The 17,481-nt window shown below is 34.4% G+C and overlaps 1 protein-coding gene across 1 annotated transcript in view; it reads right to left on the bottom strand.

Moving 5' to 3' along the window:
- The window catches only part of LOC150096796 (BAR/IMD domain-containing adapter protein 2-like), a 71,041-nt gene that overhangs the window by 8,846 nt on the left and 44,714 nt on the right, over positions 1-17,481 (bottom strand). The window contains exons 3-7 of the mRNA XM_090408718.1: positions 11,337-11,429; positions 10,460-10,521; positions 9,624-9,695; positions 7,187-7,315; positions 3,785-3,850 (exon numbers count right to left, since the gene is read on the bottom strand). Coding sequence (XP_090264844.1) covers positions 3,785-3,850; positions 7,187-7,315; positions 9,624-9,695; positions 10,460-10,521; positions 11,337-11,429 — 422 coding nt within the window. The remainder of the gene's footprint in view (positions 1-3,784; positions 3,851-7,186; positions 7,316-9,623; positions 9,696-10,459; positions 10,522-11,336; positions 11,430-17,481) is intronic.

The raw sequence follows: 17,481 nt of genomic DNA, 5'->3' as shown, positions 1-17,481 counted from the left end.
CTACTACTTGGAAGCGGCCACCACCAAAGGGAGTAAAACCAAAAATATGCTCAGCGCCGACGCTTTCGATGAGGGCTTTAGCCAAACATCGAGGGCGCAGGTCGGCTTCAACTTCGATTCCAAGGATCCGCGTACGCGGCAAAGCCATAGCTGGTGAGGGGGATTGCCTAGGCTATTCCCACCACCGAGTGTTTTATTCTTGCCCTAGTCCGGGGTTTATTCTGTATCTGCTGCTGTAGTTTATTATCAAGTGCCTCTATGAGACGCTTTGTCGATAATAATGAACTAACAGATACTACAATTTGCACTTAGCTAAACAATATTATCAAGTGCCTCTATGAGACGCTTTGTCGATAATGATGAACTAACAGATACTACAATTTGCACTTAGCTAAACAATTTGGATAAGGATAAGGACTGGCTTAAAGGGGCGAAGCAAGAATGCTTTTCATCTTCCCCGTTATCTGTAGAGGACAGTGTAGGGATAAGGTGTTATTGAGCTATTGAAGCTCTGATCATGGCAGGAGGGTAACAGCAACAGCCGAACCTCAGTTAAAACTTCATTGGTACAGCATTGCCATATTTAAAGGTAAAGCCGTCTCTAAAAATTCGGACGATCCCTAGGCCACTCAATCGTGGGCGAAGGACCGTCCATCTCAGCGTTGGCTCCACTCAGTGATGGCCTTCCACCCACACACCACCACCGAGCAGAACCGCTCAAATTCCGAGGAAAATAATTTTAATTTAATTCACCGACAAAGCCCCTCAGCGGGCCGTGCCGGAGAACACTCTCCCCGGAGACTCAAATTGCTCTCTTAAGGCAAAAACCTTAAGAGAGCGAACTCAAAAACTCTCGAATCTCATCACCCAAGGGGGTAACAGCAACAGCCGAACCTCAGTTAAACTTCATTGGTACAGCATTGCCATCCATTACCCTCCAAGGGTATTGGATTGATCCTTCAAATTATTTTATTAAATTTCCATTTTATATGAATATATGTCTAATTGAAATTAATATTAGGTGTATTAAGTAAACTTATTCAAACTAAAAAAAAATTAAAATAATTAAATATTTTAGTTTGAAAATAAAATTATATTTTAGAATTAAACATGATTTTATAGATATATTGCAGTTGAATTTGAAAATAAAAGGCAATACAAAGAAGATGTACAAATTCCTAAACCTTAGGTTTTATAATTCTTTTATAAGAAAATTCCCGCATTCTTGCAGAGGAGCTGGATTGGATTGGGGGTTGTTTTCATTTACTGCCGAAGCAACTAGGCTATGAGGCCAACGAATTATGCCTCTTAATTGTTTGGATTTTTCTAGCCCATTTGCTTGCCAGTCTTCGTATAAGACCAGCTAACTCACCTTGAGTTGGAGAGCCCTTATAAAAGTTCCTCATGTTTCACGTTTGCTTAAAAAAAAAAAATGCTTAGATGTATCATACTAATATATGTATATAAGGGATAAATGAAAAGTTCGAAGATATGAGTGCCAGCAAAGGTCTCAGGTCAAAAGTCAGCCACAAACTGTTCTACAGAATTTACTTGGGGGGGGGGGGGGGAGATGTTCAATCCTGTGCAATGCAACAGTGAAGAATTGTTACAGTTTAGGGGAAAATAAAAACTCTTAAAAACACAAGATACGCAACCATTCGGCCACCCAGGAGGGCAATATTTTAATTATAGGAGTTAATCATTTATATCGTGAGGAATGTGAAAGATAAAGTTTCAATATTATCTACAAATTTTATTTCATTTATTTTAATGTTCTTACTTGTTTATTTCATAAATATTTTCATACATACAAGTTTCATATAATTAGCATGCCTTGCCCATTGCTAGTGCTTTGCTATAAGAAAGAATAGCATGTGAATTGCTGGTTACCATTACGCAAAGTTAATTAGAATGCATTTTAGATCCAGATTAACTAGGTGAATAATTTAATTAAAAATTAATTCTACAAATGTTGGCATCTTGCAAAGCGCAGTATAATTCATTTGCATTATTTTCTGTTCGTGAATTTTATTTCAATGAGAGAAATGAAAACTTAAAATGTTTTAATTAAATATACAAAATAAAATAATTTAATTGTATGTATAATCAATACATTGAGTTGAGTGGCATTTCTTAGAGCGTAATGTTCAACGTAGGTAGTGCATCACAAAAAAAAAAACTATTCCCAACCATCTTAGACTCTTTTTTTTTTTTTTTTTTTTGGTCGTAATACATGCAAGTAATATAAGCATGAATACTTGAATACTCACTAAAACGAGCCATCCATTATCTTAAGTTGTCCAACATGCATGTAAAATTTCCCGAGGGGAAGTTAGCGAAAGAAGCTCTTGTCTTTACGAACTTCTTTCGAAATCTCTGTCGACACGCATTGCTTCAAAAATTGCAGAAAAGTCGCTTATCTTAAAGCAGTTTGGGGGAGGAAAAAACTCTTACCTTACCCTCCTAATGAAGCCATACACTGGACTAACTACAAGGAGTGTTTCTTACTAAAAGTTTTAGACTTTTGACCATAAAGATTTTTAGAATCATACAAGAAACAATTCGGTAAACAATCTAAGAACCAAAGATTTTCGGTCAAAAAGACTAGATTTCTGATCAACAAAAGGTTATTAAGTCAAAATTAAGTGGTAATGAAACATACGTTCACGGTCCGATGTATTAACGGCTATATAAAAATATAAACATAAATATTAATCAAAAATATCTATAATGTAATATCTATGTCAACTTTTATCATCTTTAAGAAGGAATCATTACAAATATCACGTCCAAAATTCGATTTATCCATGGTTAGCTGTCAGACTCGAGAAAGTACAAAATATTCCAAATCATTCACTCCATTTTTGAACAATTTTTGAAGGCATTCATGCATGTCTTCAATGCACTTCCAACGTGATGTTTTCTTCCAACATCACGTTCAGTGGTTTGTTGGCCCTGGGAACAATAAACTCCTGATGTACATACAAATCGAATGCTCTTAAACAACCCATGCATCACGAACGACAGAACGTATTTATAGAGATAAAAAGATTTTTTTTTTTTTGTGTGTGTGTGTGTGTATGTGTGTGTGTGTGTGTGTGTGCTTCCATTCTCTTCACAACTGACATCCCTCCCAAATGTACGTATTCTAAATGATAGTCGTCCTGGGATTATAAATGAGCTCAAATGGAGGGCCTAAACCCAATCCCCAAATGGCAATCGAACAAATAGGAGGCTTTTCAGAAAAATATGTTTCCTGTCCAGATGAAAGATGTCAGAGGCTGGGAATGTATCTGTACAGCATAGCGAGAGTGTAATTAGAAATACGTTATATAACGATCCTTTGAGAATAAACAATAATGGGTTTTATTATAATTGAAGACTGGGAGCTCGAATTGAAAGCAATTTTCATTTAGTAAAATCGTTGTTAAAAGAGAGAAACCGTTTGTTTTAAATAACTTGTGCATAGCTGTAATTTCCAACTTTTTTTTTTAGATTTATTTCCTTATGGATGTGCTTCCAATTTGAAAATTTAATGCTAGCAATTTATAATGCAAAATTTCTTCTATGAGCTAACACTTAGTGACGTAATTCTCACAGTTGTAAACTGCGCATGCGTAGAGACGTGAACAATATCATTGTTGCGATACTTATAATGAAATGTCTGTAATCACTTGCTTCGTCTGAAATGAATACCGTAGCCATATAATAATAATTATATCATTCACTTTAACGAGCCAGTTAATTAATCAGAGTTAGTGTTTTTTTTTAAGTAGAATTATACCTGTTTTAAGCTCTGCTCACAGAATGCGTCCAATTTTTGCTTCTCTTCTTCGAGAATCTGTAATTGCTAAAATAAAAACAAAAAAAAAAAAATATTTAGTAAAATCATGTTTCGTATATTATGTTGTATAATAATAGAATTGACCAGATGATGTAAGGAAATTGCATTAAAATATTTATTTAAAAAAACAATTAAAAAGAAAACTAAATTAAAGTGTTATCTTAATAGGGCATGGTATAGCAGGAAAAAAAACTTTTTCCGATTTTTTTTTTCATCACTGAATCAAATAATAAATTTAAGAGATCTATCGTTTAGCGAATACATTTCATTAGTTGTAACCATTCCAAGAATAGTGAATAATGTAATATAATTAGTTTAATTAAATAAATAATATTAATAACAATCCTCGTGGTTAGCCTAGGGGCTATGCGCTTCGCAACCATATGCCTGGGGAAGGAGTGTCCTGGGTTCGATTCCCGTCGCCCACGTAAGGATCTTTCTCAGACATAGCCAAGTTAGCCGGTCTTGGGCGTGGACAGCAGGGTTTTCTCCCCACTTTATCTGGAGTTTTTCCTACTGCCATAGAATATACCGGGAGGTATTGGGCTCCCGGTATATTCTATTCCCTGGACGGGTACGACCTATAAGGGCTTAAGATAGCTCTGTAACAGGCCAGCAGGCCTAATAAGTACAAGAAAGAAGAAAAAGATATTAATAATAAGTAAAATCAGATTAATAAAAGACACCTATTATTTTTATTAATATAAAATTTATATTAAAAAACTATATTGATAATAATGCATTTTTCCCCGTGTGGTGGCTGGGATAAGAATAACTCGACTGCAGTCCATGCGTGTCGTACGAGGCAACTAAAATAGGTACCAGAGAGGGTAATGGGGCAGTGCTGTAGCCAATGAAGTTCTAACTGAGGCTTGGCTATTGCTTTTATCTTCCTGCCATGATCAGAGCTCATAGCTCAATAATACCCTATCCTTACATTGTCCTCTACAGATAACTGGGAATATGAAAGTATTAAATAATAAATAAATAAATAAATAAATAAATAATGCATTTTAGTTGTATACTGTTGGATTTTGGTTTAAAATTATTTTTTTGTTTATAATATATATATCAAAAGTATAATATATATATATATATTTTTTTTTTAAACTAAAAATCAACAGTACACAACTAAAATGCATTATTTATTTATTGATTATTTATTATTTATTTATTATTATATATTATATCTTTAATATATATATATATATATATATATATATATATATATATATATATATATATATATATATATATATATATATATATATATATATATATATATTAAAGATACCAAGCTATTTTAAACTTGGTTTTACTCCATTTCCCAAGTAAGCAAACAGACAAACAAGTCAAGTTTGCACCTGCAAGTGTTGCAAGTCAAGCTGACCCTGCACGTAGTGCAAGACCAAGGCAACTCATGGTAAAAAGTAGAATAAACTCTGATCACTAATCTTAATATTTATCCTTAATGCAAGGCACATCTCCTGGAGAAGATGTATGATGCTTTGTATTAAAGGCAAGGGGCCACTACCCAGATCGGTTTCGACCTTTATTGAGGTGTATTTAAGTAAAGACCTCTCTAAAAATTTGGACGATCCCTAGACCACTCCATAGTAGCCGAAAGACCGTCCAACTCAGCGTTGTTCCACTCAATGACAGGCTCACTCCATCACCAAGAAGAACTTCTCAACGTTGTTCCACTCAGTGACAGGCTCACTCCATCACCAAGAAGAACTTCTCAGCGTTGACTAGGTAGGTTCAACCCCACCACCAGCCAGAGCCATAATCTCAGCAGTGGCCCTACTCAGAGACAGGCAAAGACCTATCCCCAAGCAGAGCCTCTCAAAGCCAGCCCCCACCAGTTCCACCCCCTATCGAGGTCTCATCAGTGGTAGATAGGCTAGAAATGGCAATACCAAGACTTTAGTAATACAGAGCTTATAAGTATTTTACCAGAACAAGTTACCATAAGGTGTTTTTACCTTATTAAATAAAAATCTCAGGAGGAGATATAAATGTAGAAAGTATTTTACCTCTGGGTATAATAAATGTTAAAGATACCAAGCTATATTAAACCTGGTTTTACTCCATTTACCAAGTAAGCAAACAGACAAACAAGTCAAGTTTGCACCTGCAAACTTGACTTGTTATAATTGACTTGTTATACCCAATTATACCCTTAAATTATACCTAAAAATATACCCTTATTATACCCAAGGTAAAATACTTTCTACATTTATATCTCCTCCTGAGATTTTTATTTAATATGGTAAAAACACCTTATGGTAACTTGTTATGGTAAAATACTTATAAGCTCTGTATTACTAAAATCTTAATATTTCTAGCCTGGCTCCCATTGATGAGACCACAATAAAGGTCGAAACCGGTCTGGGTAGTGGCCCCTTGCCTTTAATACAAAGCATCATACATCTCCTCCAGGAGATGTGCTTTGCATTAAGGGTAAATATTAAGATTAGTGATCAGAGATTATTCTATTTTTTACCATGCGTTGCCTTGGTCTTGCACTACGTGCAGGGTCAGCTAGACTTGCAACACGTGCAGGCGCAAACTTGATTTGTTTGTCTGTTTGCTTACTTGGGAAATGGAGTAAAACCAGGTTTAAAATAGCTTGGTATCATTAACACTTATTATACCCAAGGTAAAATACTTTCTACACACACACACACACACACACACACACATATATATGTGTGTGTGTGTGTGTGTGTGTGTGTTAAGATACCAAGCTATTTTAAACCTGGTTTTACTCCATTTCCCAAGTAAGCAAACAGACAAACAAGTCAAGTTTGCGCCTGCAAGTGTTGCAAGCCTAGCTGACCCTGCACGTAGTGCAAGACCAAGGCACTCATGGTAGAAAAGAGTTAAAGCATGGATATCTTGTACCGTTAATATTTGAAATGCGGTTTTAAATAATCTCTTTTTTTGTATGTGAATGAAAAATGATCAGTTGCAAAAATGATTCACCGATTGCAACTGCACCTCTAATTTCAAAAGAAAATCAATGCCGGCAGATGGTAGGATGAAGAAACTGATAAAAAAAAAAGAAGTTTTAAATCTATTCTTCAAATGTGTCAGGTCACAAGTGTTCTTACAGGTTCCTTTGTATTGATTTCGCCTTATAAAAGGTGTTTCAAATCACCCGTTGTAATATGATCTACACCTTCACGATTTGAAATGAGAAACTATAAGAGCACGTAGAGAAACAACACACACGCGCGTTGGACTTGGTGGGAGGGGGGGGGAGGGTAGTTTTTGCGCTGAACGTGCAACATGTTCTTAATGCTAAAGGCAATCATTTCTAAATATATCATCATTTACCTTAATGTCTTTGTCAATATTACAGCTGCTATTCCGGTTCCTCTTCTTTTGTTTCTTAAATGCTGCCAGGGCTTTTTGATACGCATCGTGATGGCTTTTGTGTTGCTGTAGGAACTTTTTCTGTTCGCTCTGCACGACAAAAATACAAAACGACATCATTATTCTTTTGGCGGGAAAAACGACAGTGCGCGTGTGCGCGCGCTTCTCTGTTTTTAACGACTCGATTGTTTAAGTTTTGTCAGCATCGCGTGCAGACATTTTGGTAAATGAATTGTTGACGTAAATCGAATTAGATAATCGTGAAATGTGGAGAGATTCACAAATTTCAGACATCGTTTACATCTTGTCAAAAGAAAGAAAGAAAAGTGGTTGTTCCCACTAACAAGTTAGCACTTGAACAATAATTGAATTTGGAATTATGTGTCAGTATAAGGAAATTATGTTGAAAAGAATATTATAGAGATAGGATAGATAGATGATCAAAAAATTCATTTGCTTGTTTTCAGTTAATGCAAAGCGATGAAATGTCTTTTAATTGTGTATATTCATTGATTCGTATATGTTTCAAAATAAAAATAATGATCAAAAATGATTACATGATTAAAAATGTTAATTAACGTGAGGATATGTAATTGATGTAGAATGACTGGAAGTAAATAATAATAATAATAATAATAATAACTCGGAAACAAAAAAAAATCGTTCAGAGATACAGATAAATAATTACTAAAATACGCTGAGAAAAAGGTTCAAAAATGGTAAAGATTTTCAATTAATTATACGAAAAAGCAATATACTACTATACTGAAAATAAAAAGAAAATTAATAATCCTTATAAGAAATTTGATAATTTAAACTTCGTTGATTACTGAGGCATAACTTTGTCAGATTCTATAAACTGATTCTTAATGTAACTCCCATCACAAAAAAGCTGCAAGCCTATAGTACATTAGTACAGTGGGTGGACTAAGGATTTTTCTATTTTCATTAATTTTATAAATATATTTTGTATTTTTATTTTTTTTAAATAATCTTGGAACCCTGCTCGAGAGGATAAACATGAAACTCTTCAAGCCTCTTCTGCTTTCAGCATTTTATCACCACTGATGTCATTTCGACATTCTCTATGCAAACTTCTGAAGTGTCAATAAACTTTTGTTTATTTGCAGGTTAATATTCCGGTCCATTTCAGGAGTCAAAACGGTCAAATCACCAGTGTACAATTCTTTGCCTATGATAGAGAGCATTGTCATCTGCAAACTTGAAATTATTTTCTAGGAACAGATTTTTTCCCGTTAAGTATAGCACATGAGTCTGACGGATTATAAAATATATCTTACTGATGTCTATCTATTTTCAAGAAAAGTCACTTTTAGTGTGTATTCCATTTCACTTAAGAACATCCTTAAATGAATGAATGTTTTTTTTTTTTTCATTTTATGTATCCTTCCATCACAAAATTCCAAAGAAGTTCAGACCATCCCTTCTAACACATGTGTGCGTGACATTTGCTTTCTTGAAAATCCTGGCAGAACCCTGCGATCATTTTATGGAAGTTTTTCAGATAAAACTCAGTTAGCCAATCTCAAACGGTGATGGAAAGCATCACAAATAATTCAAAATAAATAAATAAAAAGAAAAATGGAGGAAAAAAAAGAAAAAAATGAAAGAAAAAAAAAGAATTATGGTAGCACATGGTTACAGATAAATTAGTTTCCTTTTCATAATTTCAATAATTTTAGATACTTAATACACACTTAAATTCGGCGATTATTAATGAAGACAAGGTTTTAATTTACAATTGTAATATTCAGAATTCAAACTATTTCCTAAAAAGGTTACTTCGAATTCTGACTGTAACATCATATATCCCGTCCCATCCCTTTTCAAAGTGGTATGTATAACTTAAAAAATGTACTGCAATTATATGCTACCGCAGCCATCTTGATCCGATCATTTTCTTTTCTTCTTCTTTATTTTTTTGTTATTATTGAAAATTTTCTATATATTATTTGGGTTCCTGTAATAAGCTATAATATATTTAGATTAAAACTGTATTCTTTAAAAGAATAAAGAAAAAATAAAGTAAACCTAAGTAAATTTAATATGAGTTTGTAAATTAGGTTTACTTTATTTATTCTTCAATAGAATACAGTTCTGTGATGTTATTTATTATTACGAAGCTATTGCTAGGCTTTTTTTGGAGATCCAGGGTAACGGATGGCAATGCTGTAGCCAATGAAGTTTTAACTGAGGCTCGTCTATTGCCTTTACTAAGCCATGACTAGAGCTTTTAGCTCAATAACATCCCATCCACACAGATTTTCTTCAATCAGATGAAGGGACTCAGTCCATGTCCCCCCCCCCAAAAAAATAATAAATAAATGAAAATTATTATTACAATTATTACATGATGAAGGAATATTTGACTACTCACCGCTACTACCTTCGTATCTTTTTCCAAATTGGACTCAAGTGGCAAAAGGAGGTCCACATAGAAGGCTTTTAGCTAATATAAATGAAACATGTTCACAAAATTATTTTTCACTAATAATCACATAGGCTAAAACATCAATAACAAACCATTATTCTATAGAAACATAGTCACATCCACTTTTAAGATAACAAACATTCGTATTTCTTGAATCCATCCATTCTTTTCTCCATACCCACCGAATGGCTTTGTGTCCGGTCGATTTCCCAGTTATATTTGAAGAATGTCCAGTAGTTTCAGTTCACTCATAAGTTCAATTTTAAATGCATTGGATTTGAGCACTGCATACAAAGTTATTATCGTAAACTTGTTTTCCTATACCAAGAACTTTAATGAAATGGAGACCGAGTGTACCGTTTTCTGTTCGCTACATTTGCCTCTTGGGCGGCACAATGTCTACACGGGAAGGCGTTCTAAATCTCCCCGTCCTAGTCGCTTCTATACTTGATCTTATAGCACTCGTTGAAAATAATGGTTGCCCCCCAAAAGAAAGCAAGCTTTATAAAGAAAGGAAGTATGGCTGTTTACTTACGTTCTTTCTCGTAAATCATGGGAGATATATTCTCTCATAAAATGTGTAACATTTCCGGGATGGTTGCCCATGGCAACGTGTGTTAAGTTTAGAAATCGGCCAGATTTGAAATGGCTAACATTCTGATTTTTTTTTTTTTTCGCGTGCGAATTATAAAATGACGTTTCAAATCATTATAGCGTAACAAAAATATATTTATGTTCATGCATATTATATTTAAATCGATGTTCTATTTATAAATACTTACGATATTTGCTTGTTGTGCCTGGATTTCTTTGTGCACTTCTACTAACTGCATTAGGGCTGTACCTGATTTTGAAAAAATAAACCACACTTTATTAAAATCCAAAATTAATTCTTTTGCCATAATAAAGGCTGTTTGTAATAAATATTAAAATAATGATCTGCCAAACTGACTCTAAATAATATAATGTCTTCTGACACGAGCACAGGAGGTTTATTGTTGCTTCGTATAATGGACAGAATAACTTGATTTAAACGCATATATCTTTCTCGTAATTCAGGGCGATCCATAATATTTCGAATATAATAAATCCTTAAATGCAAATACAGCTTTCATCTTATTTCGACCAAAAGGAAAACAGCAAGGAGGGGGGGGGGACCAAAAAAAAAAAGTGGATTAGCGTTCCACGGTGATTTACAAGGGCGGGCAAATTAAGGCTGAGAAAAGCGTGCAGTGGCTCACATCGGGCTTTATAATTAATCCCAACCTGACATCATAGGCGAAGGCATGAAGCTCGACCGGTACTTAATGTGCAAATATATCTTCAGGGAGGCTCCTCTTGCACGTGATGACTCAGCATGTTTGCGCCGGTCTCTGGATGCGACATTCCAGCACAGCCAGAAATGCAGGTTTTCCCCAGTTAGGGGGTAGGGGGGAAGGGGGTATGCATCTCAGGCGCCATCGTCCACATCTGATTATTGCAGATAAGAATAGGAGTTTGCATCATTTTTGTTGCCTTGCCAAAAAATACAATACTTAATACTATTTACAATATTTTACATTGAAAAAAAAAATGAAGAACTTGGGGTGATTGTTCGCAATATTTCATGAGTCTTAGAACACATAATTACAAAAACTTTAGGAAAAATTGGTTGATTACCAATATCTGTTGATCCGCCCCAAGTTCCCTGATGCGCATGCCTGGCCAATTTTGTTATGGCTTCCAAATACGATTTTGAAGCAGCTACAGCACCTGAAAAATGAAATGTTATTATATTAACAATGCATCTTAATTAACAATACAAATCCGTACAACAGGTGTACGATAACAACTATTGAGTACTTCGTATTATATAGGCGATAACAATTATTAATACTGTCGAGCGGAAAAAGTCTTTTGCATTTCCAAATAATAGAAAAGTCAGAAAAAGGCCATTTCGTTTCATATCTTTACAACCAAAGGGCATCTAACCGAGATCAGGAAGGTCATTTAAAAACAACATTAAGCAATAAAATAGTTAATTAACTACAGACGATATTAAACAATTAAATAATTGTTTAATATCCGACATGTTTCACTGACTGATATCTGTCAGCATTTTCAGGGATACACTGATAAGCAATGGAAAGTAACAAAAACTAGGAAACTAACCGACAATTCTAAAAATTATATAAAGTTATCACTGCGTGTGATACAATACGCGTGTCGCAAGGTACAACCTTTTATTTGTTGAGATATTTATTGTAATTTTCATGAAAGTTCATTTCTTTTGGGTTAAATGATCTAATAAGAGTTTTCCATATATCTGGTAAGATTAGGCCTTGATGCTTATTTAAGTCACCTGTTGAACGGGCGACTGTAGCAGCTTCTTTGAATGTTCTGGAATGGTAGTTCTCTTCTATGTAGGGCATATGACTCATATCCCATTCAATATTATGGTTGGTAGAGACAAAGAGGGAAGAAAGTCCTTCTGTTATTCCTTACATAGCCTATGTGTTCTTTCTTTCTTGTTTCAAAACTTCTAGATGTCTGTCCGATGTAATTGATGCCGCATGAACAGGGTATGCTATAAACTCCAGAGTATTTGTAGAAAGGATGGTTATCTTTCGGTGATCTTATAAACTTTGGAATGGTCTTAATAGGTTTGAAGGTTACTCTGATATTATATGGTTTTAGAAGAAGAGCTAATTTTCTGGATATGGCACTAACAAATGGAATTGTTATAGAGCTGATGTATTGGGTTTCATCTCGTTGTCTTTGCGGTATGTCATTAAAGAGAATCTTGTTGATGAGACTTGTGGGGTAGACATTTAGGGATAGATCTCTGGATATTTTCATTAATTCTTCTTGTAATTGGCCAGGGTCTGTAGTACACCGTATAGCTCTTTTTTTAAGCTTATGGATAATACTGAGTTTCTGGGATATGTGGTGAGACGAGTCGAAATGGAGGTAGCGTCCAGTGTTGGTAGGTTTTCTATATACCGACAGGTTGAAGTTATTGACAATAGCATCGCTGCTACAGTCGCCCGTTCAACAGGTAACTTAAATAAGAATCAAGGCCTAATCTTACCAGATATAGGGAAAACTCTAATCAGGTCATTTAACCAAAAAGAAATGAACTTTCATGAAAATTACAATAAATATCTCAACAAATAAAACGTTGTACTTTCAATACGTATTGTATCACGCACAGTGATAACTTTATATAATTTTTAGAATTGTCAGTTAGTTTCCTAGTTTTTTTTTTTTACTTTCCATTGCTTATCAGTGTATCCCTGAAAATGCTGACAGATATCACTCAGTGAAACATGTCGGATATTAAACAATTATTTACTTGACTAACATACCGAATTAAGTCTTTAATTTATTAAGCAATATATATATTGCCGGGTGTTAATCGATATTGATCTCCAGCACTGAGTTAGTAGGTCTCTGGCTTTTGTTTTGTGTTGATTTCAGCTCCGGTTGCTATTCACCTATCTGCATTGAAGACATATAGCATTAGCATTGAAGACATTTACTTTCTTCAGTACATAATAAGAAATAGGTATTATGTAAAGTTTTATACTGTTGCAATCCTACATACAGAGCCGTACTTATACTTTTTTCCCGAGATGGGCGAGGCCCAAGGCGCTAGAGTGCTCAGGGGGGACCCTCCCTCATTTTTGGGACCCTTACATTGGCCTTAATTTTTCGGGCCCCTCATCTGAGCCTCGTGAGCCTGTACATAAGTACGGTCCTACCTACATAGACTAATATTTCCTAGTGGAAGGCTGAAATAGTATACTAATATAATAATAATAGGTAATATGCATATTGTTTTGGTTTTCTTAGTTGGAACGATAAATTAAACTTCTCCTTTCGTCTAGGATTCAGATAAATCTTTCATAAACAATTTTTCAAGTGAAGACGAGTTGGAAAGTGTCAAAAGAAAATGGTAGGAAGTCTCCTCCGGAAATTTAGGTTTTACTTCCAATAAAAAAGGCAAACGGACCAAGGAATAAATCCCCTTAACAGGCCTAATATGCTGACCTCATACACTTATTTGTGTTTGTTTTTGACTAATTTCAACCCAACTTAATCTTTTTTGGAAGAAGTAGATGTATACTGTCTTATCAAATAATTCAAATTCATGTATCCACTGGTTGAGCTTAAAATGTGTTCAAAGTTTGAAAATTTATTAGAAAAACAGCTTCAACTTATTAGAAGAACAGCTCACAACATAAATGCATTATATGAGAAATATTCTACCTTATACATTTCTAAGAAGACACCACCAGCACGCTTAAAGTTCCCTCTAAAAAAAAAAAAAATAAAAAACTCAAGACCAAGTATTAGTGTAACATTCCACTTAAGCCTGCTTTAAAGTCAGCAGAGCCTTAAATCTTTATCCATATTAAGAATTTATTAATGCTTGCCTTATAAATTTTTAGCATCAGCATTTTTACGCCTGCCTTCTTGGATTATCTTTTTCCGCTACTCACTTTCTCCTCCGCCTAAAATAACAGCTCCTAATCTTCACTTTAATCTGGAAATTCTGAACATGTTTGAAAACTTCGTTATACTAATATTTATAAACAATATTCTGCGGTGCACCATCTGGTACAGACTATCGCCCGAAGCGCAAAATTTGTAGCGAAATATATTTTCCATTATATTACTTTTTTTTTCTCTCTTTCCTGGTACTACCAAGAAAGAGATCGCTCTGATAGTAACATCCGAACCCCAAGACTAGTGTAAGCCTTACGCTCAGTAATAACTATGGCACGTGACTGGATGTGCAGCTAATGTACAGGAACGAACACAGTATACGGTTTCAGGAGCCATCTAGATAAAAGTTTGTGTCTTTTTTTTTTATGATCGGTTGCAGTTTGGTTGTTCATTTCAAATACATTATTACCATAGATGGGTTGAAGACTGGGGAGAAAGAAGGATATCGTAATATTTGGTTTTAATAACTAACATTTCAGGTTGGAATGAAGGGTATTAATGTTGCTCTCTCTCTCTCTCTCTCTTCTCTCTCTCCTGCAATATTCATAATTTTATGGGCACTGTTTCAAATCTCAGACGCCATTCTGTGATTCGAGGATTTCTAGACAGTAAAGATTTATCTTTTTTTCATACGAATAGGATAATAAGGTGCTTAATTCTAATGTAATATGATCAAAAGCAATTGAACTAGAGTAAAGACCGAAGACATGTACAAAAAAAATAATAATAATTAATTCTGAGCACAAACCATAAGAACCATCAATAGCATTTGCTGTGTTAAGATGTTCATCACAGCCGACATCTTAAGATCGCGCAGATGCAAGAAATGGTTCGAATATTTTCTAACACATGAGAAGTCTTTATAAGGACTAAAATAGAATTGTCAAAATGATGAAATAGCCCTTCTAATGTATCGTGTTCTTTTATCCCACAAGACTTACAATCCATGCCACGGAACGTATGCAATTACAAGTGGTAGAACTTGCCTCGAAGCATATACATTGGCGTACTTAAACAAGCACGCCTTCAGGACTCGATATTTTTGGAATCCAGATTGATCGATTCCTTTATTTAACTAAAATCAAAGAGATCATCTGAAATGGTCATTGATAGTATACCGAATCCAACTTTTAAATCTAAAAGTAATGTTCGAGGAGCGAAATGGCGTTTCCAGTTGTTAGAGTTGTTAATTTATTATTATTATTATTATTATTATAAAAATATAAAAATTTATTTATTGAAAGTAATAAAATATCGAGTTACAGACCAGATCATTATATTAAAAAAATTAATTCCAGACTCAATCCATTCAATAAGTTATAATGAATTACAACGCCTTAAAATACAACTGTCATGAAATAATAAATGCATTGTTTCTTCATCTTCTTCAAATTCTGCTAATAAAAACTTCGTTTAATCTGCACCTAAGTAGTCTCAATCTTAATCTTTCGACGAACACGATTCAATTAATTCAAGCTTGAACGAACTTTCTATTCTAAATCTATTTGAATGGAATTCTCTTCATGCGAACTTCATTATTTTGTATTCAATAAGTTTTCCACTTTGTCATTTGAGAGAGAACATCTCCTGCGAGAGAAAACTCTCTTACGGTTTTCCTAACTAGGATGATCTTCACAAAGTTTTAGTCTATTTAAACTCAGAAGATTCTGTACTAGCAGATATTTTCGCTTTCTCAGAAGGGGGATTGACGCTTTATGAAATATTCAACAGTCAACTGCTCGCCAACAAGATTCATAATTTTAAATGGTGAACTCCAATACTTTTGCGATTCTTCCCTTTTTTTTTTTTAAGAGAAGACGTGTGACTGTCTCTGCTCGCAATAATGACTCCCGTTAGCTGGCTTGTTTCTGTTAGCGTCTAGAGAAAGTTCGGCAACACCATGATATGATTGATGAAGGGGGAGGGGGGGGGGGGAATGGCTATCACACTCGCAAGATTTCTCGTTCTCGATTATCTCTCTTTCTCTCTCTCGTGCAACTACTCTATCCCCCCTACTACGTTCAGCTGTCAGTATTTCGATCGTATCAATGTTGGATTCATAACGGTACCAACCTCCCAGAATACAAGAAGGCGGTACGCTAATGTTTTTCCATACGGGACAGAAAATAAATAAGGAATACATGCAAAAAAACAGATTTTTTTAGAATAAGATATTAGAAATTTTTTATCTTTATTGTTTAAGCTGGATTATATATGAAAACAAGGAATACTAGCTCAGAACATTTAATTTATATCCAATAAAATAATATATAATAAGAGAAATCCGTTGATGTCTATTCTCTCTCTTATATACATAGTAATTCGGAATCTTTTCACATCTTCGTAGCGGGAGGAATGGTAGGTACTTCGGTTGGAAAAACCTGGATTCGAAATATTTGTATGACTTTTTAATTTTTTTTTCTCGGGCTGGTTAGCGCACACTCTCTCCAACCAACAGACTACGGGTCTGTTGACCCGTAGTCTGTTGGACATAGATGCTTGTGATTGTGGTGATAGATGAATGTCATCGCCCGGTGTGAGACCACCACTGCCTCGCTTATTGTAGGCCTGAAGTGAAAAAATTCAATGTTCGGTCTCTACAGCAGAGTTTCTGGAATCTTTGATAAAAATAGGAAAAATATCCCAAGCGCGCTCACGGTACAAAAATATACTATGCGTTTGCAAATAACCTTTCGTGAGTGGGGCAACATAAAAAATGAAGGTTAGGGCGGGCCTGGTTGGCCCGCTCTAACTAAGCAAAATTAGATAATAAAGTAGCAAATATACTATTATAATTGATATCATTTCGCTATTAATAAAGTAGTTTCATTGGCTTGTTACTTGATATTTCCTGCTTGGAATTTATGAAAGATGACTTCACATCCGTCTTACTCAACAACAAACCGACCTGTTGGTTGGAAAGTGGGTGCACTTACCAACCAGGTAAGCCCTAACTAAGCGAAATCAAATAACAATAGTAACTTATACTTAATTATTGTAATTAATATCGTTTCGCTAATAATAAAATAGTTACGTTGGTTTTCTTTTTAATATTTCCTGCTTGGAATTTATGATTTTTTTTATGTTTAAATACAAATAACAAAACAGTTAAATGATAAATAATTAAATAATGTTTCTATAAACATTATGAAAATAATAAATGACAATTAATACAATAGAACAATAAAAATAATTTAGAAACTGTTCTTTGTCTTTTATATATAAAAAAACAACAACTAAGAATCTCTTACCACGTATTCTTAAGAACATCGGCAGGGTGTCCCTGTTCTAACCACATCTGCATTTGCGACCA

The sequence above is a fragment of the Typopeltis vanoorti genome, chromosome 18 (assembly GCF_054136105.1).
Source record: "Typopeltis vanoorti isolate ZY-2024b chromosome 18, IOZ_Tvanoo_1.0, whole genome shotgun sequence".
NCBI classification, from domain to species: Eukaryota; Metazoa; Arthropoda; class Arachnida; order Uropygi; family Thelyphonidae; genus Typopeltis; species Typopeltis vanoorti.
Note: the sequence above shows the minus strand (reverse complement) of the source record. Positions and strands in the feature narration are given on the sequence as shown.